General features: G+C 48.3%; 1 protein-coding gene across 2 annotated transcripts in view; it reads right to left on the bottom strand.

Annotated features, from left to right (window-relative positions):
• Positions 1-8,838: 8,838 nt before the first annotated feature.
• BTC (betacellulin) overlaps positions 8,839-26,344 on the bottom strand; it is a 30,781-nt gene continuing 13,275 nt past the window's right edge. For both annotated transcript variants that reach the window (XM_048847865.2, XM_075127449.1), the window contains exons 3-6: positions 18,463-18,580; positions 12,217-12,363; positions 10,691-10,798; positions 8,839-10,218 (exon numbers count right to left, since the gene is read on the bottom strand). In XM_048847865.2, coding sequence (XP_048703822.1) covers positions 10,693-10,798; positions 12,217-12,363; positions 18,463-18,580 — 371 coding nt within the window. In that variant the 3' untranslated portion in view covers positions 8,839-10,218; positions 10,691-10,692. The remainder of the gene's footprint in view (positions 10,219-10,690; positions 10,799-12,216; positions 12,364-18,462; positions 18,581-26,344) is intronic.

The raw sequence follows: 26,344 nt of genomic DNA, 5'->3' as shown, positions 1-26,344 counted from the left end.
ATTCTAGAGTCAGATCTTGCTTTAGGATTTAGTCATTACAGCATTAATGGGGTGAAGAAATAATGAAATGAAATGAAAGAGGGAAGCTCACCACTTCGTGAGAATCCTGAGGAAAAGGTTTTCCTCACAGTAGCACCCCAATGTCAATATTACTGTACTCTTCCCAGTGGTAAGCTGGAGACAGCGGCCAAAGGTGACCTAGCACGGCAATAGGACTTCTAGGCATTTTTCAGATGGTACATTTGCCACACTCACTCCTAATTTAGGAAGGAGATTCTGCAGCAGCCTCACTAATGAGTGTTGTCAACTGGCATAATCCTGGCTGCGTTTTCCTTTGGTAAGAAACAGATGGATACTGCCATTCTTATTTTCCATTCTTGCTCCATCAACGAAGCGCCCAGTGCCTCATGCAGAGTGTAAATAACATGCCCCAGGTAAAGAACTAGGGACAACATTCTTTTTTATTATATGCCTCACTCAGTCATCATTTGTAATTACAACTTCATGACGGCCTGGTGCCGGAGATTAGACACTTAGATTATGGACTATACACCAGGTTCTTTAACACTACAGGTCTTGAACCTGAGATTTACCCAACTGATACCCGAGGTGCTGATTACAAAGACTCCTGCGTGCGGGGCTAGATTAAATATCTCTTATTGTGAGTATCATGTTACTCTAAGTAGCCCCATTTAAACCAGTGGGCCCACTGGAGAAGTAAGGTAATAGTCAATAACATTAAAGTAACAGTGTCCAGTCCCGAGGGAGGATGTTGAGACTCTGGAAGGAAGTCACTGGCTAGAAGAAATTGTTCTCTGGCACCACATTACTATGAAGAAGGGCTGTGGGAAGAGGCAAAGGAGACAGAATTAAGAGGCCCACATCACCTGAGGGCAACCTCGAAAACTGGGCCAGGCAAGGGCTGCAGACCTGATTTTGAATTCATGAGAGGGCATCACCATCCCCAATCAGGGCAAAATAAGGTTTTCCGGAGAGCTAGCACACAGCAGTTCTCTCCATCCACCACTGCAAAGGCAGAGCTAGAGCCAGCAGTGGTGGCTCAGAACCCAGCCCCAAACCTGGGAGAGGCTCCAACATTTGGATGTCAAGCCCACTGACAAGTCGTCAGCACTGGAGTGACACGATATGGGCCTTACTTGCCAGGCTTTCCACCAAACCCTGAATTTATGTCATGGAGCTTTCTATGGCTGTTAGAAAAGAGACTGAGGGTGCCTGAAGCAAAGGGAAGTAAGAGATGTTACAGCAGACATTCTTCTGTCTGAAGAAATGACACATTGTTTATTGCAGACCGCTCAGAAGAATGGATTAAGCATGGGGCACAAAGTAAGTTCTTTTAAGCAGCCTTGAACTGCTTACCTAAGAACATATACACAGAATTTAAGCCTGGGAAACTCTAGCAGCATAAACTCAACAGCCTCTTGAAGATTTGTTAAATGCATGGAGGAAAAAAAATACACCCAGGCTTGCAGTGGAGTCTGCTCAGATGGAATCTCTCTGTGCTGGATCAGGCTGCGTAATGGAATCACTTGTTGCAGTGCAAAACATGACAAAAATGATTTTAAAATATCCCACATGGGAAACAACTAACAACTTAAGGTTACATAGGGAAGCACCCCTGAGAATCAGGAAATGGCAAATTTAACGGTGCCTGCCCTGTGCGTGTATGTATTACCCCAAAGGATCTCTACAGCACAACAGGTTCCCCCATAACCTTACTTCGTGTGTAGCATTTTGTATTTCTGTGCACGATAGATCAGGAATGCCCCACATTTCTGTGAAAGTACTTTGCACAATAAACCAAACTGAGCTGCAGCTATCCTCAGCAATAGGAGCTAAACTCACCAGGAACAAGGACACTAGCGCTTCCATCACTGCTATTGCCAGTGATTGAGAAACAAACAATGGAAGTTTTCCCCCAAATGAATAGCACAAACGGTGCAAGTCTTGGGGGTTTCTTCTTCTTAGTTCCTCTAAATTTGGGCCTTGATTGCACCAATATGAAACCCCAACCTGTACATATCAGGTCAGCAATAGCTAGTGAACCATGCTCCAGCTGCAAGTGAAGATAAGCCAAGCCATGAGCAGCACCAGTTCAGTCACTTACCTCGCCTATTGCAATTACCACTCCCACAGCTGTGCCAGTTAACTAATTGCTTTACAGAGAGTGGCCCATTTTCCTACCTTAAGAGGAGACCTGTTTAAACAGATCTTTGTTTGAGTTTTCTTCGTCCTAACCATGTACCAAAGGATGCCAACCTATACATATTCCTGTATTGTTGCTCTGAAATGGAATGTAATCAGTGGGCCATTCGGGGCGTTTCAGGTATATTTTGCAGCAATGACTCAGTTAAGCCACCAGGACTGGCTGAATCCCCTCCTGTTGAGTTACATTCAATAAAGGTTTTACCTAAGCAATCTACTTAAGAGTATATGTAAGAGGATGGTACATAAATCTGCATTTAGTGCTGATTGTATTGTGTGCATTCTTTGAACTTGTCAGAGCTGATATGATGAAGATGGTATTGTGATGACACCTCTTCCACCACCAAATGAACGTGGGGGCGTTGGTCTGGGACAGAAGAAAAATGGCTTTACCCGACAGGCACAGGAGTACCTTTAAAAACAAACTCGGGTTTATAATGAGGCAGCTGCTCACATACACCATCCTTTGCGCAAAAATGACCCTGTTAGACATAGCTATTGAATTTAACAGAAAGCCAAAGTCTGCTTTAGAAGTGGGTGTTCAGGATGGATTTCTTCCATTCATCCAGTTGAGATTAACCACAGCTGCTTTCTGGAATCTTCAGATTAGGGGCCTCCCTCCTTCCCTAAAGCTGATTGCAGCCCACAAGATGAGGCAGTCAAAGTGATTTCAGACCCTGGATTGAACAGGCAGGGTTCCTGGCTCCATATGCAAACAACACTCATTTAGGTGTTATGCGATTGTGCTAGAGACAGGGGTATTCAAAGAGTTCCACAGCGGTACATATATTTGGAAAGTGTTTTAAAACATGAGATTTCTGCCCTTTGTGTTTTTCCTAAAACAGGTAAGTTTAAACGTGAGCATACAGTCAGTCACTCTTCAAAGCCCCTTCACTAACTAGCACACTCAGTTCATTTATAAGGAACTGCTTGTCTGCTCCAAGCACGTATCAAATAGCTCACGCTTTTACACAAGGTGCTGAAGAAAAAAACTAATGCTTAAAGAACTGGGGGGAGAGATGCAGGTTCATTCCCCCCCACTTTAATACAAATCTTGCATAAGACCAGGATACCAACATGCTATTTAAATTAGCATAGACTATTACGTACATCTTTGTTCTTCTACAATGACTACATGACGCTGATATTTAAAGCAGACTCCACACAGAGGTAAACAATCTGAACTGCCCAATCGCTGACGGACTCCAGTATAATTTACCTGTTAAGATAAACTGTAATACTGCACTTAAAGCTTTACTTTCCTAATATAGAGATTTGAAGATGAACTTGTTCCTCTTCCACAGTTCCAGCCTTCAAGGCAAGAAGGCACTGAACAAAGGACGTACCGCTTTCCTTTGGGCTAAGTGGTGCTGACAGTTAGAACACATGAGATTTGCCAGACAGGACGTCCAAACAGCACGTTAGCAGCCGGTAACGCTTTCCGTGCCAGCACCAGGAAAGGTTTCGCTGTAGCAATCACAGCGTTCTTGCAAAACAGGCTTTGGTGCATTTGCGCATAGACCCATAGAAGATCAGAGTTGGAAGAGACCTCAGGAGGTCACCTAGTCCAACCCCCTGCTCAAAGCAGGACCAGCACCCACTAAATCAGAAGTGGGAAACCTATGGCCCACAGGCCACATCCAGCCTGCGGGACTGTCCCGCCCGGCCCTTGAGCTCCCACCCGAGGAGGCTAGCCCCCAGCCCTTCCCTTGCTGTCCTCCCTCCCCCGCAGCCTCACCTCGCAGCGCTGCCAGCGCTCTGGGCGGCGTGGCTGGCTCCGGCCAGGCCGTGCAGCTGCGAGCTCCTGCCGCTCTGAGCAGCATGGTAAGGGGGTGGGGCGGAGGGGGTGGATAAGAGGCAGGGGATCCCGGGGGGCAGTCAGGGGACAGGGGGCAGTCGGATCGGGCAGAGCTTCTGGGGGGGAGGTGTTGGATAGGCGTGGGAGTCCCAAGGGGGTGGTTAGGGGAGGGGGTCCCGGGAGGGGTGCTCAGGGGACAAGGAGCAGGGGGCATTAGATGGGTCAGGGCTTCTGAGAGGGACAGTCGGGGGTGTGAAGTGAGAGGGGGAAGATAGGGGGCGGGGGCCAGGCTGTTTGGGGAGGCACAGCCTTCCCTACCTGGCCCTCCATGCAGTTTCGCACCCCAATGTGGCCCTCGGGCCAAAAAGTTTGCCCACGCTGGCACTAAATCATCCCAGCCAGGGCTTTGTCGAGCTGGGCCTTAAAAACCTCTAAGGATGGAGATTCCACCACTCCCTAGGTAACCCATTCCCATGCTTCATCACCCTCCTCGTGAAATCGTGTTTCCTAATATCCAACCTAGACCTCCCCACTGCAACTTGAGACCATTGCTCCTTGTTCTGTCATCTGCCACTGCTGAGAACAGCCGAGCTCCATCCCCTTTGGAACCTCAGGTACTTGAAGGCTGCTATCAACTCCCCCCGCACTCTTCTCTTCTGTAGACTAAATAACCCCAGTTCCCTCAGCTTCTCCTCGTAAGTCCTGTGCCCCAGCCCCCTGATCATTTTCATTGGCCTCCGCTGAACTCTCTCCAATTTGTCCACATCCCTTCTGTAGTGGGGGGAGACCAAAACTGGACGCAGTACTCCAGGCGTGTAAAAGCTTGGCAGAGTGAACGGAGATTCCCAACTAGAAGAGAGGCCTTGGTAGAATTCTAAAACTCAGCCGCAAAATGCTAGTTAACATAAGGGGACTGTTGCCCCCTTACTAACATTCAGTGGGGGTGTTTTAGTTGCCAGGTCCCACTACTAAAAGGGGGAAGGGTCAATGGGGAATCAGGACCCTGAGACTGACAGCCCCCAGGAACAATGGGGAGAGGCCAATGCTGCAGGTCAGCCTGAATGATGGGGCGAGCAGGCTAATCAGGGAGTCAGGAGACCCCGTCCTCTGTGTGAGCTGGATTTGCCTGGGTCAGACAGAGTGGGGCCGAGCTAAGGAGGAAGCAGGGGCCCGACCTGAGCTGGGGAAGCAGAGCTGTGCCAGATCCAGAGGGACCAGAAAAGCAGCCCAGAGAGAGCAGACCATGTCCTGGGAGCAGAGCTGCAGCCCCAAAGTCAGAGGGTCCAGAAAAGCAGCCCACGAAGCAGGACAGTGCTGGGAGCAGAGTCACAGAAGCAGCCTCAGAGCAGACTTGCCCTGGGAGCAGGGCTGCAACAACCAGAGCCAGAGGGGCCAGAGAAGCAGCCGAGCTGAGGCAGAGTGGAGCTGGAACTGTGGCTGGAGCAGTCCAGAGCCGGGTGTCATGAGCAGCTGGGGAGAGCGAGGGGGGACCCTGGGCAGTGGGCCCAGCACAGGGAGATGCCTCAGCCAGGAGGCTCTGCAGGCCAGACTCGGAGGGGGATTGGTAACCCCAACAGGGCGGGGGCGATGCTGGGAAGAAGGGCCCTGCCACCTAGAGCCTGAGAGCATGTGGCCACCACCAGAGTGAGTGTCCAACCCGCAGCATCCCTGCAGCACAGCCAGGGCCGGAGCAGGAGGTCTGGGACTTACAAGGGACAGACTGTGAACTGCCCGGACATTCCAGAGACGCTGTTGGTGATGTTCCCTGCCACAGAGCGGGGTGATGTTTCCTTTCACCTTTCCCATTTTCCCTTATTCTTTTTAAAATTAATTGTTGATTAAATAACTTGCATTTGCTTTAAACTGTATGTAACGATCAGTGGGTCAGGGAAGTATCCAGTGCAGAGAGAGCACCCCAGAGTGGGGACACCCTAGCCCCTGTCCTAGGTGACCACAGCAGGGTTGGGGGTCGAGCCCCACAGGAATCCTGGGCGCAGCCTTGTTGGAGTTATGAGGACTCTGCCAGACAGGGGAGCAGAAGGGGAGTCCTCAAGGGCAGGGAGGCCACTGGGTAAAGGAAGTGGGAGCGAGGACTCAGATCCTTTCGCTAGCCTACTTCACCGGGGTACTGCAGAAGCCAGGAAAGTTCCCCACAATAGCAGGACTATTCCCCCGCTTACAGAATGATCCACCAGGCAGCAAAATACGAACAAGAGAAGGGTATTGCCTGTGATCCTACAGAGCAGAGTTCAGTCAGTAAAGACTTCTGTTTTTCTCCAAGTAGGGAGCACAGAACTCTATTAAACGCTATTGCTTACCATTCTATTTGAATTACCTGCCCATTTCCATTACCCTCTAGAGCAGATCTATCGAGGCACTCTGTCTGCACACATGCAGTGCGGGCTCACAGAACAGGGAAAATAAAGGCAAATTTTAAACACACATGTTGCACTAGTATCACCACCTATTAGGCACGGCTGCTGAAAGTTAAAATGCATCTATGCTTTGGGCTCAGGGCCATGAGGAATATCCCAACAGTGCAGATGTCCTCTCCTGAACACGGCTCAAAGGACAAGGATGCAAAGCTCCCGTTCAGCAAAGGACTTAAGCCTGTGTTTTCAGCTGCATTAGCAGATACACAGTTACTCCAGAAATAAAAAGTTACTTTAGACGAGGGGTCTCAAACTCAAATGACCACGAGGGCCACATGAGGACGAGTGCATTGGCCCGAGGGCCGCATCACTGACACAACCCCCCACGCTGCGCCCAGCCCCACCCCCACTCCAGCCCTTCCATAAGGCCCTGCCCCTGTCATGCCTCTTCTCTGCCTCCTCCCCTGAGCACACAGCTCCCCGCTCCTCCCCCCTCCCTTCTGGAAAGCTCTAAGCCCTGCCAACAGCTGTTTGGCAGCGGGAAGCACCTGGAGTTAGGCAGGGGCGGGGGCATGCGGACCTTGGCGGGCCGCAGAAAATAACCCCGCGGGCCGCATGTTTGAGACCCCTGCTTTAGACAATGTACAGTGTAAAGTTTTCCCTTGGCTTGAATAACAATACCTCTCATACAGCTTTTTTCATCCATAGATCTCGAAGCACTTTTCAAGGGAATTAAGCATTATTATTCCCATTTTACTGATGGGGAAACGGAGGCACAGGGCAGGGAAGTGATTTGCTGGAGGTCACTCAGCAGGCCAGTGGCAGAGCTGGGAACAGAACCCTTGTCACCTGAGTCCCAGGCCAGGGTTCTAACCACTAGGCCAGGCTGCCTTCCTTTATGGAAAAAAGGGAGCCTGTTTTTACTACTCTGGTGCCTACTGCATGCAAAAGGCAGCTCCTGTTTTTGTGGACCGACACCGGGTGTCCTTGAAAGCTTTGCCCTGCTATGTACTGTAGCTCGTGTGTGCACATGCGGTGACCCTCACCGGCCACTAGCAAACGCTCAAAGCGGCATTGGAAGCTTTAAAAGTGGTGGCTGCAGTGTGGGTGCTGCTGCCGACTTGTTTCCCCTCAGGGGAGAGGTCCCCACAGTTGTTCTGGACGTGTTCACCACTGAGTTCCTCGGGGCACCTATTTTTAAGCATTCTGAAACCAAAACCGCTTGGCGAGATAAAAGCCATCCCGTATGGCACTCGGCCCTGGTGAGGGCGTCTTGACCTAGAGGTTAATGCCACCGTTCCCTAACAGGCTCTGCTTTCGGTGCGCAACAGCAGGGAAATCCCCCTCCGGAAGATGAGCCCCCCCACAGTGCACGTAAACCCAACGAGCTCAGTCCGACCTGTGAGAGCGGCTCCACAGAACGCCTTTTCAAAGCGATGGCGCCCATTCATCCTCAGGGTAACTTGCTTCACGGGAACGGTGCTGGGGAGAAGCAGCCCTGTGTGTTTACTGGGAGGCTGGTCTCGAATGTGCTGCACAGTAGGCCCTCCTCCAAGCCAGCGTGAACGCAGCTGCACCAGACGGCTCTATGACTGCAGCCGCTGACCCGTGCGTCAAACACATTTTCTTTGCCTGAGAGTTTACAGTGCTGCAACAGACCACTGTCCAACAGCAGAATTCTCTTCCGTTGATGAGCCACTTTCATAGGGGCACCAATCGACTGCATTATTTTGGCTCTTTTCAAGGCAATATTCCTGTGTGGGAATCAATATGCAGACAACCACTGATGTGTCAAAAGGGCAAGCGTCCTGTTCATATCAATGAGACCTTGCCAAGTTAAAATAAATTACAGGTGGACTTGATCCCGGCTGCCTATAGTTAAGCTTGGAAGGATGAGATTTTTTGTTGGTAACTGTGGGTAAACATGGATTTCCTTGTACACAGGGGCGGTGGCAGGTAAATGCGCCCTTGGGGGAGGCTAGCCACCAGCCCAGCCCCCTCTGCCCCGCTCCTTCTGCTCCCCTACCCTGTCCCCCGCCATGCGCCCCTGGCCTGGCCCCAGCGCTGGGTGGGCAGCGCAGCCGGAGCGCCCCCAACCCGGCCCCAGCATGGTTCCAGTGCTGGGCGGGCGGGCAGGCAGCACTGCAGGAGTGCCTCCAGCCCCAGTGCGATCCCACCGCTGGGAGGATGGATTTTGCGGCGTGTCATGGCCTTGCACACCACGACCTTCAGCCTGCCTGCCCAGTCTCTCGGCCACAGAAGGAAACAGCAGGCAGGAAAGAGCCTGGTGGAGCGTGGGCGGGGCCATGCCAGGCTGTTTGGGGAGGCACAGCCTCCCCCTGCCTACAATACCCGCCGCCCAGGCTTGTACACACACAAAGTGACGAAAAAAATATATCCATTGATGATCATCTAAATGTACAGACAGGCAAGAAAGAAAAACACTGCTGGGAACTTAGAGTTTAATGTAAGGATATTTACTTTGTATATTTTGGCATGTGATGTTGACAATGTGTGCTTTAATGGTTATAAAACTAGCTTTTTGAATCTCAAGATCTACCGATTAAATATTTATTGTCTGGCCCCTCCTATTATCTGGCCTTCCCATAATTTCCCACAACTGAAAACTGAAATAGATAAAAATTGGAAAAATATTCTTAAAAATAAACATTACCACCCGTAAAAATCAAAAATAAAAGTCTAATACTGCCATGCCTACCTATACTTTCCCTTATACGATTGTTTTCAGTTACTTGTAACTTTGTAAGACTAACTGTTTGGTCCGAGACTTTCCATGCTGGGTGTTTCTATTTTGGAAAGTTTCAGCTAAAATGGTTCAGCTGTTTCTGATGACAAGATTAGGAAAAATTTTGTTTTGCCCAAGTTAAAAAAAATTCTTACAGCTGTTAAATTGACACTAGTGCCTCCGTGCTTCGGGGCGGGGACTACAGTTTTACAGCTGGGGATCCGAGGCAAAGAGATTAAGATCATTATCGAGTATCCATTAACTTTGGGTGCCCAGTTTGCGAGGCCCACCATGTGATCTTCCAGAGAACTTAGCATTATACAGCATTGGAGATGTTGAAAGCACAACTCCAACTAATTTCAGCTGCAGATCTGAGTGCTCAGCACTTCTGCAAATCTGGTCCCAGGTATCTCCAACAGGGCACCCAGAAAACAGGAAACACAATTCATGGCCAACTGAGCATTTTGGTGTAAGTGACTCGTCCAGCATCACATAGGAATTCTGTGGCAAAGGAAGGGCTAGAATCCAATTCTCCAGGGCAGCATCCAACTGCCTTCACCAGGAGCCCATTCCTTCTCTCCCTGTAATTCCTGCCTCATCCACTACACACCTTTCAACTGCTACAAGCGAGGCAGGGGCCCGACAGACAACAGCCTCCTTCACTACATAACCATGTTTCTTTCCTAGTGCACAGTCCATCCTGTGCACTGAATGAGGCAGAGTTCTGTGGAAGCAATGGCATGTGATCAAACAGTAACATGGATTGGGAACCCCTGACACAAAATACTCTTTACATATGCCAGAACCATAACTCATTAATTTGCTACGAAAAACCTATCAGTTATTCTGATAAACATTAGCTACACTTGATAAAACGTATTAAGGCTAAAAGATTTAGGAGAAGACTTTCAATGGTGCTTGTGCCCTTTGTTTTCACAAGACATAGCTACAAATAAACAATGTAAAAACACCTGTTATTCATCTGCATTTATTATCTGGGCAATAGCCCTTCTGTGTCCCTCTCCCATAGAGCAAGACATTGTGCTGTGTGGAACCTGCCCGCAGGTGCCTTCAGTAACCTGTAGAGGTTAAAAGAGAGAGAGAGATGCATTAACAGCAGCATGAAGACCTGGCTTGTTCGAACTATGTTCCTTCTGAGTTCTACTCACCCCTCTGCAGACCTTTCACTGCGTTCCAACCCCGCCCTCCCCCCTTCCTGTCCATCCCTAGCCCCCAAATGGAGCTGTAGAGGTGAACCCAAGGGATGACTCTGGCCTGCAGAAGCCCCATGTGGGACGGGGCAGGAGCTGGAAAGAACACCGCTGGATTTTCACAGCCCAGCTTGGGTTGGCAGGACTGGCTCTTAAAAAGTATCTAGTTTTTAATTTTAGACTGAGCAACTCTGGTACAGAGTCACCGGAGGGCAAACCGAGAGATGCCCCTAGGGCCGTTTTTACAGAGTCACTCCTAACCCAGTTGCTGCATGTGGAGTTTAAACCTGACATTGACAGGGCTTAGTTTTCTGCATCCCCTCCTCCCATGCTAACTCACCTTCATGCAATGTCCGTCTCTAGGACATCCTCCTGTTTGGTAGGCAAATCTTTCTCCAATGTTTCCATTTCTTCTTCCTTGCTCCTCCTGCGGCGCTTCCGACAGTGACTTGCAAAGCAAAGTCAGTGATTAACCTAAGCTAACTTGGTTAGTCGCAGAAATTCACTGTCTCTCTCAAATCAGAAATATTTCCCCCCTACCACCACTTTAAAATATTTTAAGACCCATAGAGCGCTTCCCAGCTACAACGCCCTATATAAACCACGATCAATCCTCCCAGCACACCTAGGAGGTCATTAACTAGTTGCCACAATTTACAGATAAACAAACATGAGGTCAACTCTCCTCCAACCCCCATTAAAAATCCTTGTAGACTCCCACTGACTTCAATGCAGGTTGAAAAGGGCCCTGGGGCTCCAGTTCAACAAAGCACTGAAGCCTCAGGCCTTCCCAGAAACGGCTATAATTAAATCAGTACAAAACAGTGCCTAGACCAGCCCTTCCAGAGGTCAAGTGAATTGTCCAAAGCCACAGAGGGAATCCAGGGAAGAGCTCAATTGGAGTTTTAACCCATGTATTCAGACCCACTGTCTCCACCGTTAATTCATCGGTCACTCTTGGGAAGCATCTGTGGGCCCCATTTCTCAGTTGCCACTTGCTTGTATATCAAATCAATGGATAACTTCTGTTCTGTTCAGTGCTTGTTCCAGGTATTAGCAGGACCTGTATACGGGCGACTCCTTTGGCAGCAGGCATTTGCCATCAGTCAGAGGTTCTTGGTGAGTAAGAGGGAGTCCTCCATCCTCAAAACTAAATGTGTAAGATCTTTGGGGCAAGACCGGTCCTATTGTTTACCTGCACAGCGCCCAGAAAAATGAGGCCCTGGACACCACGACGCCTCAAATGGCTCCCCGAAGAAAAATCCAAATGCTGGCAGGAACCCAATTACTATTTTCATCTGTCAGGCTGGGTCCTGCGTCCCTTGAAATCAATGGCAAAGCTCCTAGCAACTGCAGTGCTTCAGGATTGGGTCTTGAAAGGGGACCGAGCCAGTGTCAGCTGGCTTGGGCTTGAAGTGGGGGCGGGGAGCTAAAAAGAACAGCGCAAATGTTCAGGCTTGGGCTGGAGCCCGGACTCTGAGACCTGCCCCGCTCACTGGATTTCAGAGCCCAGGATCTAGCCCAAACACCTGCACTGCTATTTTTAGCCTCACAACCCAAGCCCCAGGAGGCTGGGTCAGCTGGCCCGGGCTCTGCGACTCTGTGTCGCGGGTCTTTTATTGCTGTGTAGACGGACCCTGGGGCTATTAGGAGCAATGAGAAATAACTGTATTGAAAAGCCACGATGAGGACCATCTCGAGCGCGTCCCTTGAAGCATTCCTCAAAAGGCTCCTAGTAATGCCCGAAGTTTCCTTTCCAGGCCAAAACCCCCCCGTTGTAGAAGTGGCAGAGGAGTTGGACAGACCTCACAAGTGTTCATACGCACGAGCACAACAAAGAGATGCAAAACACACAAGCATACTTACTGACTGCACATGCATATGCATATTACCAGGCCGATCAGCGCCACCATGGCGACGATCAAGCAAATCACTACCATCTGGCCTTGATCTCCTCTCAAGTAGAATATGTCCACTCGCTCGCATCTTGCGCCTGTGTAGCCTTTCTCGCAGCTGCAAGAGGGAGGGAAAGCGGGACAATATGAAGACTTGACACTGCAACGAGAACACCCAATGCTCACAGGAACGGGCATCAAAGGCCAGGTCCTTCAAACGCGCACACGGACACAATTGCTGCCCTGTACACGGGGCTGCCCCAGGAACAGAGCACAGCATGAAGTGTGGCTCCCAGACAGTCCCTCCCCTTCGCTCTGGGGCATGACTATGTTACGTCACTTCCTTTCCTACAGCAACCAGGGTTCCACCACCTGGCTCACAGGTGGGGGTATCAAGCGGAGCAGGGGCCACACGCCTGGAGTCACAATCTGAGCAGCGAGCAAGAGAGGGGTCCTGCCTTCTTGAGCAAGGGCTGTGAAATTCCAGCCCTATATGAGCAAGGCTTTGCAGGATCGGGTCCCAAGTTACTATCCATTGTATCAAAACCTGGGTCCCAGAGGAGCCTTTGGGTGAACCCTGCCACCAGGCTGCTGCAGATGTGGTCAGGGATGGGTTAAAGCCAAGCATAACCTTTTTCAGCTTCAACCTTGCTCACATATGCCTGGTGGAGCAGGTACCACCCCCAGTGTTAATACGCCACCCCTGAGCATAGGGTGTCCCTTGGACCCTGGAACTCATCAGAGTGAGGGACACAGGCCAGTGATCAGAGACGGATGGTTTGGTTTTTCCTGAAGGGTCTTGGGCTTTGGCTCTCCAAGGAGTGCCCCACTGAGGACACTTGCTGCTAGCACCACTCAACAGCAGGCAGGCAGAGCGCAAACCCGCCTGGAGACCACTAACGTACCAACACAAATCGATACCGACCAGAGACAACCTCCTATGACAGCAGCAGGGTACCCCGTGTATTCTGGGAAAGAGACCAGTTCATTATCTTGGGCAGATTTCACTGTATTTTCAAATTTGTCAAGGTTAACTGCAGTATTCGCAGGGGTGCTGAGTTACACTCGGCTTGGGACGTGTGGAGTCACTTTCCACCCGTGTGAAACAGCACAGCTGCCAAAAATCACCCTGGGCCTTTACAATCTTTTTGCTGCAGAAACGGAACCTCATTAGCTGACTTGTGACCCAGCCACTATAAGCCAAGTCCCAGTCTCCCTGATGAAGTGCTATCGAAGAGTGGACTGAATTTAAACACCTCCCCGGCTGTCTGGTGAAGCCAATTCCATGCCTTCTGTTCAGAGGGGCAAATGAAATCCAGAGTACGTAAGGTACAGAAGTGAAGAGAGCGCACACAGCACACAAAGGGAGAGGGACTCAGGACAAAAATCTTCATCCTGAATCTCTTTGCTTTCCTCCCTTAGGCATTGCGGGGATCAATCCACTGTAATGTCCCTCCATCAACAGCAGTGCACCCCACACACACCTGCCCTCCCACTCATCTCAGGAAGGCAACTATCAGTGGGAGGTTGTTGTGAAAGGGCCTGTCTACACTGCGGGGATTGCACTAGACTAGCTGCAGCACTGGGTATAAGAAGTGGCCTGCACACAGCAAATCGACAGCCAGGGTTTGAACCAGTGCCACAGCAAAAGGTGTAGCTACATTGGGGCAATACAAAAACCACCGCGGCTTACACTGGGTCTTCTTCCCACCTCTAGCCCACTTTCCTGACTGAAAACGGTCCGGGGGGAAAAAACCCCATGCAGCACAAGCATGCTAGAAATGCTGCACCTTTTGTCCTGGTGCCGGATATTGGCATTTCTGATCAGGAATCACAATACACCACACTAAGTCACCTCTACCTTTCCCAGTGAGCCCCACCTTATCACTGTGTTGGCTAGGTATGTTCAAAGAGGGTTAGATGACCCTAGCAGTATAAACACCTGTGGCCCAGCTACACTTGCTCTTCCACGGTTCGTACTGGTGCGAGTGCTACCATAACAGCGTGAAAAATCAGACACACACCGACTGCAGGCGCTTCTGACTGTATCGTCCCTGGGGCGGGACTAGATTTTTGCACCCTGCACAGGGCAGAGCAAACGGCAAACGCTGAACAAATGCACAGTCACCCAAGCACCGTCAGAGGAGGTTTTACAAAAGGTTAGTGTGGATTATTGTAATTAGTGTTATCTAAAGATCACTATTCCCCCAAACCACAAGCACCGAGGCACCGACATGAAGCTCACAGCCGTCATTCTAATAGCCATTCCAGTACAAAGCCCAGCCACTTAGCCATAACTCCATAGGCGCCAACTCCGTGGGTGCTCCAGGGCTGGAGCACCCACGGGGAAAAATTAGTGAGTGCTCTGCACCCACCGGCAGTCAAGCTCCCCATACCCCCCGCCCCACCAACTCCTTCCCCCCTGAGCATGCTACGTCGCCGCTCCTCCGCCTACCTCCCAGTGCTTCTCAGCCAGCCGCTGCCAAACAGCTGTTTGGCAGCATTAGCATGCTCCGGGAGAGAGGGGGAGGAGTGGGAATGTGGTGCTCTCAGGGGAAGAGGCAGGGGTGGGGCAGGGATTTGGGGAAGGAATTGGAATAGGGGCAGGGAGGGGGCGGAGTTGGGGTAGGGACTTTGGGGAAGGGGTTGAAATGGGGGGGAGCTCATGAAAGGGGTGGAGTGGGGGCAGGGCCGGGAGGTAGAAGGGGGTCGAGCAGCCACAGGAAAGAGGGGAAGTTGGTGCCCGTGCATAGCTCAGCAGGTGAGGGGCTGTGCGAATGTTTCAGAGGCCAAAAGCCGAGGCTCACACACATCTTGGCCCCACATTCACGAACTGGGGGTAAAAGGTTGTTCAAACCTTGCATCCCACCTTTGCCATGTACCTCTGAAGCTGTCTTTTTGGAACACTTGCAGGGGAGGGATTGCAAGGGGGAAGAACCTTACCCCCCAAAGTCTTCATGGGGCAGCCAATGACTTCCTGCCACCAGGTGTGCGAGGCCATGTCTACACTACAAAATTCACTGACGTCAGCATACCACCGCCGCAGTAATTGCATCGCTTTTGCCCCTACACTTTGCTCCTTGTGTTGGCGGTGCGCGTCCTCACCAGAAGCACTTGTCTCGATTGCACTGTCAGCGTGGTATGACTCCTGAATGCCATTAACAGTCGCCAGAAACAGTGCAGTGTCTACACGGACACTGCAGCGACCTAACTACATTGACCTTGACTCCACACCGCTCGTGGAGGTGGAGTTAAGTCAGTGTAGCTGGGCAGTTACATCGGTGGGAGCAAAATTTAAGCACAGACACGTCCATAGTTAGGTCGATGTAAGCTGCCTTGAGTCGACCTAGCTCTGTAGCGTAGACCAGGCCTCAGTGTGCACACGTAAGAGTGAGACAAGCAGGATCTCTAGCCCCCACTTCAGCCAGGTACTTATGCCCTCACTTTAAGCACAAATTACCCTACTAAGTCAGTGGAATTAGTCACATCCTTAAGGCTAACCGTGTGTTATCTTGCTGAGCTGGGGCCTTGGTGAGGAAGTCCTGAATAGGAGCGGCTTGGTTTGGACAGTGGAAAACCTTTCCCCTACTTTCCAAAGTCACCAGGGCAAATGCACAGCGATTAGTTTCCATACACTAGGACTTGGGAGACCTCGGGTTCAGTTCCCTGCTCCACACAGACGCCTGCGGGCCATGAAGATATGTGCACTAAAGATTGTGAAGCGCTCATACTACGGTGATGGGGCCAGATAAGTACCTAAGACATCCATTTTGAAAGCTACTTGTATTTCTGGTTAAGATGAAAGCTTAGATTATACAGTCAGTCACAAGCGTCTCATGGATATCATTATTGCTCCTTTTGGCACTCTCAGTGGAATGGAATTGTACGCTGAAAGACTTTAACAAACAAGGAAGAGTAATCGTGTGCAGGAGACCTAACTAGGAAAACTGGAGCATCATGGGCCATGTAGGAAGTGGCTATAAAATGAGGACACATTCTGAAATATGCAATGCCCAATATTTCCACCTCTCTCCTGTCCAATTCTTAAAATGCAACCAAAAAAAAAAAAACACAACCCACCAACTGTTTTTAAGATATTTTTGTTCATCTTGGAAACTACCTTCACCTTGGACAATTCTCTCCAGGCAATTACAGCAAATGGAGAAATATATTTCACTGTGTGATAACACTGAATGAAGGACAAAACTGTGGTTAGAAAAGCCACACAAGATATCTGTGTTGCATCACGCCCATATTCTTCATAGAAATATTGTTATGATATGAATATGGCATAACTAAGATATGTTTTATGCAAGATGGGTCATGTGAGGTATCACTGGAAAGGTTATGATCTACTGAATGTGTTTATCCAATTTGTATACATGTATCATTTCTGTATCTGAAGTTAGGAATATAGACCATGTAACAATTACAACTGTGTGTGTATTTGGGGGAATGCCCACCAGACAGTCGGCAATCAGCCTGGATGAGCCATTAAGACGAACAATAAGACTTTGAAGATACTAGTCTCCCACCTTCCTGAGATGTTGCTTTGACACTGCAGGGTCATGTGATGTCACCTAGTACGGAGTACCACCTTGGACACTGCTGGTATTTTTCCACTGGAAACAAAGGATTCCCGCTTTATGTAAAGCCTATTTAAGGCTGGGAAGTAAGGCAATCATGGCTCTTCTCTCCATTGCTTCCCAGCCCAAGAAGGAAGACTGCTAAAAACAACTGGAGAAACAAAGGAACTAAGCAGGGGAAAGGCAAGGGCTGAGTCCAGGCTGAGACAGGAGTCTAGCCTATAAAGAGACATAACTGGAACTCTGAGCTGCAAAAACTCTGCAACCTGCCTAAAACAACATTTAGGGTGAGAAATTACTAGTTGTAACCAGTTTCTTTAGTGTATTCAGCTTAGTTTGTGTGTTTTGTTTTATTTGCTCAGTGATCTGCTTTGTTCTGTTTGCTATCCCTTATAATTACTTAAAATTTATTTTTGGTAGATAATAAACTTATTTTTTGTTTATTTCAAAACCCAGTTTGTGCAATTCATATCTTGGGGTGGGGGGGGAAGCTGTGCCTACCTCCCTCCACATTGAGGGAGGGAGCAATTTTTATGAGCTTGCGCTGTGCAGATCTTCTATACAACGCAAGATAATATTTTGGGTTTACACTCCAAAGGAGGTGTGCACGTGATGGCTGGCCATTCCCCTAGCTGAGTCCTCCCACAGAGAGAGCTGATCGCAGACTCTGTGTGATTCTACAGTTGGGTGTCCCTACCTGTGTGTGTGTGCTGAAAAGGGGCTTGACAGCTGGTCACAGCAACACAGAATGAGTGAAGCCCAAGCTGATGGGACAGGAGGGCTTAGTGGGACCCCAGCACATCATGTGGCAACCCTAAAAGCGGGGGGTGAGGGGGGGAGAGAGTGGTCCAACCCATCACATCCTGGACACATCTTTGACCAATCCAATTCAGAACAAGCTGATCCAGTGTCCCTTCCTGGCAAAGATCAGAAGGGCAGTTTTACCGGAAAATTGCTTGGAAGCAGGACGCGGACAATATTTTACTGGAATTTAACAGTAGCTTAGCTAGAATTGCAGGGGAACGATCAAACCCTTCGGGCTTCTGCAGCATGCAATTTTAGCCCTTCTCCAAGCTGCTTTAGGAAACTGACCCTGCTGCTGTTGAAGACAGCAAGAGCTTTGCCGTTAACTGCAATATGAGCAAGATCAGGCCCTTTATGAATATTTTTGATCTCTATTTAAAAATTTGTTTATCCCTGACTAACATTCAAAGTACCTAGGAAGACAACTAGTCAAGCTTTCTATTTACATTTTCACTGAAAGGAAAGGTTTCACAAAAGGCTCCTTCCCACTATCATCACCTGTGTGCCTCTGTGTTACTGGAAAACCTAAATACTATTTGACACAGAAGGTTTTGCTTGCGTACTTTCAGCCAGCCTGGGAAAGGTTCCAACCTTGAACCAGATTCAAAACTTTCATGCTCTCACGTTTCAATAGGAGCGTCTGCGTCACCCTTTCAAAAAGCTCCTGACACTTTGGAACAACCCCCAGTGCTGAGAAAGCAAGTGGAGGGTTACGTGGACCAAGTTAGTTAGGAGTCAGTGTGTGGATAGCTAAAATATTTTCACCATATCAAGCCCCGGCTAGTGCAATTTTATGTCCTTCCCCTTGGTTTGGAAGTTTTACTTACACGCAAGCTGGTATCTCTTCCGACATGACATATCGACATCGCCCTTTGACACAGTAATGCTTGTATTCCTCGGGGCACTTAGAAAAGTGCCCTCTCCGCCGCAACTGCGTGATATTATCTACAAAAAACAAGAGTGAGTTTTCAAGAGGACACAAAACCAGGTTTACGCTACGAGCGATCAACTTCACTGCCACGCTCCTCACAAAACATTTCCGTTCTGTATGTCACGTAGGTGGATAAAACGCGGGCCTGAACCCCAAAGGTAAAATTCCAGAGGAGCTATAAGATGTCAGATGAAGGAGTTCATTAAAAATAAGCACACTGTCAACCACCACCACCACCATCGGATAAGTGGCCGTACCACTGCAAGAAAATTAAAAGCAAAAAATCGGCAAGCTGGAAGACTTGGCAACTGAAGAGGGACTTGATCCAGCAGGCATTATAGGAACACGGTCAGATGGCAAGAGTCAATGGGATACAAAACCTGGCGATGGGACAGATTAGGTTAGAGGTGGGGGAGTGGCACCGTAGCTAAAGGAGTCCATAGAATCTGCAGGGGAAAATTTTGGTTGCACGGGACCATGTAGAAGAACGTGTATGGATGCAAATCCCAAGTTATAGGAATACACGTATTCTGGTAGATCTCCAGATCAGGAAAGACTGTTATAATGGGTGACTTCAACTTCTCATAAAGAAACCGCTCCAATGTCATACCAGGGCAAAGCTTCCTGAAGCTATTTCTCAACACTAGTAACAGCAGCTAGTTCTCGAGCATGCAAAAGGAGAGGCTATTATCTATGGAGCCCTAAATAACTCAGGACTTGGTTCAATAAGTAAATACAGTTGAGCCGTTAAGCTACAGTGACAGCTACATAACTAAGTTCCAGATCTTTCAGGGGGAAATCCTGCGAACTAAGTACCACAGTGACACTAAATGTTAGAAAATGATTCAAAGAGCTAGTCCGAAAACTCAAAGTCAAAAGGGAAGAAGGAAGTTTAAAAATCTTAGGATAGAGGCTACTTACATGGCCATGCAAGAATCACAGCCCTAAAGAAACACATCCAGCTAAAGCAGAAAAAAAATATAAGCTAAAATTATGATGGCTAAGAGGGAATCTGAAAAGCACTTCTGGGACACAGCTAGGTCTCTGTGTGGCTGAAAACAGTGATGTAATATTTCCGGTTGTAATATTGGGCCAAACAACTGCTGGCCTTTGATGGTCTAGCCCCACGCTACTTACCATCTCATATACTATCAAAATGCCGACTCCCACCCCTGCTCTCCCAAGGATGCCAGGCTCCATCGCCCACTTGTTCAAACAAATCCCTCAGTGCATTCACCCAAGCTGCCCCTTATGCTTGAGAGGTGTTCCTAACAAACATCTGCAGAGCTACCTCATTGTCCTTCCTTCCAATCCCTCCTTCAAACGCTCCTTTGCTGTGATGGCTACAAAAAACTTGGCAATAGCTAGGCAGCTGACGTGTCATTCCCGTTTTCTTGTCATTCCCAGTCCATAACCACCTGTTGTCTCGTCTTATGGTACGCAGTTTAAGGAATGGACCACATTTTTGTTCTGTGTTTGTGCAGCACCTAACAGAGTGGGGCTCCGATCCATAACTAGGGTTCCTAGGCACTCCAGTCATGCAAATAAATACTACTGTGCCAGAGGTAGACCTTGGAAGTGTGAAAACTTCAAAAGGCTAGCACAGTGAGAGGTGCCAGGCTCTACAGGCACAGAGAATGCCCAGAGACTTGCGCAGCGATAAATTTTAGATGTATTTGTGTGAGCGAGGGATTGTGTTCTAGCTCCCTGGGAGAAGGTTACGGTTTCCTCCAGGAACTAAAATCAGCAGGGGAGAATTACTACAAGGTTTCAGACAGGTAATCGGCTCCACTGAAGTACTGCCCCTAGGCAGAACTGCATATACTGGTTCAGACTGGGTTCAAGAGGCCCAACAGAAAAGAATGGGCCATTGGTATAAAGGAGCAGTGTGAACTGACTCAGGGACCCTCATTTGATCCTCAAATTGATGTAAGACTAACAGAGAGAGCAAAACCCTGTTAGAAGGGTTGGAAGGACTGGAACTTGCCAGTCTCTCCAAGTGGAAGATGGGTGACACCTGGTAAGCTTAGCAGGTGCGTCAACCGTTTACTGTTGTGTGACGTTTTCTCTAGTTGTTTTTGTCCTACGTAAACAGGCTGTGCTCTGTAAAAGCTGGCAGGTTGCTGGTAACACTGTCACACACCTGGGAGAGAGCAGAATTGCATCTGCTGGACTGAGGTCAGACCTGCTAGGGGATAAGCACAGTGAACGGCCGGGAGATGCAACCCTAAAAGCACCATCTGGAGGGAGAGGGATGTGAAACCTGGACATGCTGGTAAAGCAGGTGCCGCCTCTTGCCAAGCCTCTAGGTGTCAGCTGAGCACTGACAAATTTATAGCTGGAAACCAGTCCACCTATATGTTCACATCGTTCAAGGCAGGTGTTAGACTGGTAAGGATGTGTTTATACTCGAGAAAATGCTTGTAAATTGCTGCATTAATCTTACTTGTAACATCTATATTCCATGCTACAAAGTACAATATAAGTGTTTTATAATTGTCAAAATGCCTGCCCTGAACTTGTGACTACAGACAGAAAGAGTAAATTCCCCCGCCCATCCAGGAGGACTATTAAAATTAAGTGGGTAGGACGAAAGCTTTTTTGATTACCCCATCCACCCAAGGAGAAGAATGTGCAGAAGGACTCGTCCCATTGGTTGGAATGTAGGACGAGGGAAATAAAGATAGTAGACAAAGATTGTTCATCTCTTTGCTGTTTGGACTCTTACAAGGGCTGGAGCTATGAAACAAAAAGCAGAGATCCCCAGGGTCAACCTGGGTTAGCCCTGAAAAGACATTCCATTTCACCTTTTGGAACCAAAGACCGAACTCCTTTGTGCATATATGGTACCTGCATTAAACATAAAAATAACTCTTCTCTTTTTCCTAATTAATAAATCATTCACTAGTTTACCATAGGATTGGCTACCAATATTGCCTTTGATGTGAGATCTAAGGCAGTGCTTCTCAAGCTATCTGATGTGGGGGACTGGCAATATTTTCCCCCCAATGTGCGCGCAGACCAGCAGCCGATGGTTCGCAGACCGGCACCGATCCGCGGACCACCACTTTGAGTAGCACTGATCTAAGGTATAAATTGACCTGGGGAAAGTGACTGGTCTCTTGGAACTGTGAGAAACCTGAATATTTTGTGATTTTTGGTGTAAGTGACCATTTATCACGAAGTCCAGCTTTTGCCTGGGGTGACTAGAGAGCCCACAGGGACGGTCCGTGACTCCATGGTAAGACTGTCACAGGGATCCAGGAGTTCACATTTGTTACTGAGTTGGTGAAATCTAGGTACAGAACATACCACCAGGTTGGTGTGTTTGCCCTGTAGTTGGCACACACACTCGTGAAGCACTCCAGACAGCATGACGATCCCCATCCATAGATGGCTGGAGACTTGAGACCCACAGGGGTATACTGGAGGGGGTGCAGTTAACGCTAGAACTGATTTAACATGCTTAACCCTACTAACCAGGTAACAGCAGGGTCCCTGGACATGGCTGTCACTGGAACCTGGGCACATACCCTGGGGTGGTGGGTAGGGTAAGTGAGCTCGTCTGCCCCGGATGCGAGCAAAGCTCTATACACCCATTAGGGTATCGGAGAGGGAGGCACAGGGATGTATTCCTACTCAAAGCCATATTGCTGTGTGAGCCAAGGAGCCATCACACACATGAACAGATGTTCCCCTTGGCTGTGGCATGGCTCCTCTTGACCAGGAGGGTAAGGTTCCGCAGCACCACCCAGCACAAAGAGAATAATAAAAATTACATGCAAAAAAAGAAAAAGTAAGTGTTCAGTTGTGACAGGGCATTAACAATCATGACCCTCAAGTCAGGAAATCCCAGCTGTCCAAGTTGCTCCAATCACAGCAACGGCTGCACTGAACGTCCTACTTCTCCCACAGACAACACTCGCCGTGTTAATATTCTAAAGGTGACTTGTAAAAACCAGGAGCAGACATTATCACATAGGCACAACCTGGCTTTATGGACCCCACATTATGAGTGGGATTTCCTGACTCTTGAAGGCCTGATAAAGCAGCCTTTGTTCTGTGGTAGAGAGATTTTGCATTTAATTTCCCCGGCATTTAGCAGAAAGGAGGAAGAGGAAAATAACCTTGGCTACCTGCCTTGGGAGGTTCCCAGCTTGCCCAGCACAACCTGCCAGGCTCCCCAGTCGAGCAGCTCTTCCCTGGGCAGAGTTCTTAAGTGCTGTAAGCTCCTGTAAGCAGTTCTAGTAGAGCCAGCTTCAATTCTGGCCTCTTTAACTGCTCCTACGTTTCCTGACGGGAAGCTATTCAGCCTGAGGAGGTCACAGGTTTAGCCTGGTTAAGGTTACACGGACTGATCTCAAAAAGCACCTACGCCATGAGGAAAGGCACAGTCATTATTGTATAAAAGTCTTCTAATGTTCCTGCTGGTCAATGGCCATAATACTTACCAAATATAAGGAGTCTCGTCTCAACAGCCAAGCGAGTTGCTGCATAAATCCTCTGCCTAACAGCATGAATCCATCTGTGTTTCTACCCATGCCAAAGAACAGCCACCTTCCGCTACAGAACGGAAGCCGGACTTGGTCAGGGCAAGACAGACACCACACGCTTCTCCACTCCTCTGCCGTACCATCCATACGTCCATGCCCACAGCAAGTGTCACTAACCGCCATGCATGAATGCTGCATTCCAATGGACCCCAGAACCTCTTCAAAACTACACCGCTTCAGGGACTCTTCCGAGTGTCTGGAATTAACCCTCCACGCTTTAATAATTCGCTGTAGGACGGGTGCGATCCACGAAAATGGCCTCTCTCAACTAGTCCCCCTGTTTTGGACACCTGCAGAGTTCCCTCAAGAGTTCAGTCAACTGGTACTGAACCCCTAATCTGCCCATGCTCTTCAGGAGGAGAAGCCATTACCAGAGACATTTCAGAGGAGGTCCCACCAGCACAAAAGTGCTACCACACTGCAGGGCAAGGGGAAGAAGCTAGAGGAACAGAAGTTAACAGAGGAAGAACAAAGGAGCAACGGGCATGAGTGATGGAAAGGGAGGATGTGGGATAGGGAGACAAAGGCAGAGAAATAATCAACAATTTCTGTAGGATATGTCTGAACATTTTTGTTTCCATGAATGTTCAAATGCCTGAACCTCACTATTGTAAGTACTCCTGGAAAAAGGTATTATTTGAGTATTTATTACTCAATACCTATTTCAAATTGTACCTTAGGTTATGAGAGTCCCAGGGTGCACTCATTGGTGAAATGAGTCACCCAATCAGGGACTAGAAATACCATCACGGGATTTAAAGAACCATCATAGCTCAGAACACAATGAACGCAGACAACAACCCGCACAGACCATGAATTATTCTTTGCAGAGATTCGGGAAGAATTTCAGATAGAAACATTCAAAAATTTGACAACCTGCTGCAGGACAACATGCCAACAGGGGTAGCGGGGGATGGAGACTCCACAAACATGTTGAATGCTATTCAGTGTGAATTATTTGGCCAGCTCAAGTTTTTAGGGCTTTTCTCCCCCTCCCCCCTCTCTATTTTTGGTGTAATTCTTAATATTTAACAAGCTTAGAGTTTTAGGAAGGTCCTACCTGGCTCTAACCATCTGAGCTCACCAGCAGTTAACTTGTGTTAAGTATGCATGAAATGCCAAGCTCTCATCATCTACTATTCACTAAAGCAGCCTTACCTGCAAACCAAACTGTGAACACCTAAATTCCATATCCAAGATCAGGATGCAAGTGATGTAGCAGAGCAGAAATGAAGCTCTCCTCCCTCCCAGAAGTAATCATCACAAGGGTTAAAAGTTAATTCTAGTACAAAAGAATAATTAGTCTGGAGTATAGCCTTACCCTGCTGGTGCTAAGCAATACTCTAAAAAGCACAACACCAGCACCTAAGGGGATTGTGTTCTCAATGGCCAGGATATCTAAACCTAATTGCTCTCTTCTCTGTTTCCAAGAGACGGTATCATTGGGGAATAACATGGCAGCCACTCGGGTCAGCCTTGCTTTTGGGGCTGTACAAGGCTTTTTGGTGGATTCGATGTCCCAAGATCATACGTTTTAAGAATCTGCCTGATGACACTATCACTGCTGAGCATTTTGATATATTGACATTTCATCTCACTCTCACCATCCCATAATCAGTAAGAATTTGCATGATGTGGGGCATACAAAAATCAAGGTAGAAGACTTCTAATGCATAAAATGCATGTACAAACGCTCCCCACGTTACGCAAGACCGGACTTACGCAAATCCGCACTTACGGAAAGAGTTCTGTAAGCTAGAAATAGGAGGGGTTGGGGGGTTTTCTGGTGTAATGGTCGGGTATACGTTTCCGACTTACGCAAAATTAGAGTTACGCAAGGCATTACGGAATGGAATGACTGAGTTAGTCGGGGAGCATCTGTATTTAACATTTGCAATATCAATCAATAACCATACATGTCTGAATAATAGGGGTACATGAGGAGGGGATTTGAGAGTAACAGCACAGACCTCAATCTTCATTTGAAACACTGCCCACTCTTTTTAATGTGAAAAATAGTCAAACAAGTATTACACACACACAGTTATAATTTTAATAATAATTTTAATCAAATACTTCATTTGGAATCATAAATGATTACTAGTGTTCTCTCTCACTCAAACTACAGTTGAGTGTCCTGATATAGGATCATAGGACTGGAAGGGACCTCAAGAGGTCATCTAGTCCAGTCCCCTGCTCTCATGGCAGGACTAAGTATTATCTAGACCATCCCTGACAGGTGTTTGTCTAACCTGCTCTTAAAAATCCCCAATGATGGAGATTCTACAACCTCCCTAGGCAATTTATTCTAATACTGGTCACTATTTGTCAATCGACATTCTCATCTGCAAATTCTAAAGCTGATTTTGTCAGGTCATTGCAACACACATACCCACACCACTACCCTTCACCTCCATGTCCTGCACAGAATATGGTACGAGGCCATTTGACACGGTTATATCCACATTTCACAGATTTACATGGTACCACACTCCCACAAGAGCACTTGATAAACTTCAGAATATCTGGAGGAGCAAGTGAGACATTGTCTGGTACAATTTCTGGAAACAGATTTGGAACGGTCATCACATATCCATCCACGCTGAAGTGGATGGAGTGTTGATGCACTGGGAGCCAAAACATTTTCCCACACACGTCTGAAGATATGCTTGTTTGACATTCTTCTATACATGCTTCACAGCTGGTGATGAGGAACTGAGCGCTTTGGTGTTTACATGGTACCACTGCCAATTTATGCCTCCGATGGTTTCTATCATGCTTCAGACACGGTGGCACAATTTGAGTGTCCGTAGCATGCAGCCATGAATATTGCTGCCCAGCAGAGAAGGAAACATGCAACTTGCAGGATCTTCAGCAGAGTGCCTTTGACAAGACCAAAATAGGAAGTTCCTGTATCATAGTCTAAGAGTGCGCAGGCAGCTAGGAGTCCTGGTACAATATTCCAGTGTTGCCCAGCAGTCGCACAGCTGTCCATCACAGCTTTCTCAGACAGGGGGGTTCCGTGATCACTAAAAACATTACACACTCTTCAAATTAATGGTGCAAGAGTAGGGCAAGTACATCAGCATCATCTGATAATAGTGACGTTCCCAATGGTTGCTCTTTTGCAACCACCACCATTTGTTGTGCAAGGATGTCGTTGGCTTCCTCATCCATGCTGGCCATATATCTTCTCTGTTGATCACCACACCTGCCTGGTTTATT

Source organism: Caretta caretta, chromosome 4 (genome assembly GCF_965140235.1).
Source record: "Caretta caretta isolate rCarCar2 chromosome 4, rCarCar1.hap1, whole genome shotgun sequence".
NCBI classification, from domain to species: Eukaryota; Metazoa; Chordata; order Testudines; family Cheloniidae; genus Caretta; species Caretta caretta.
Note: the sequence above shows the minus strand (reverse complement) of the source record. Positions and strands in the feature narration are given on the sequence as shown.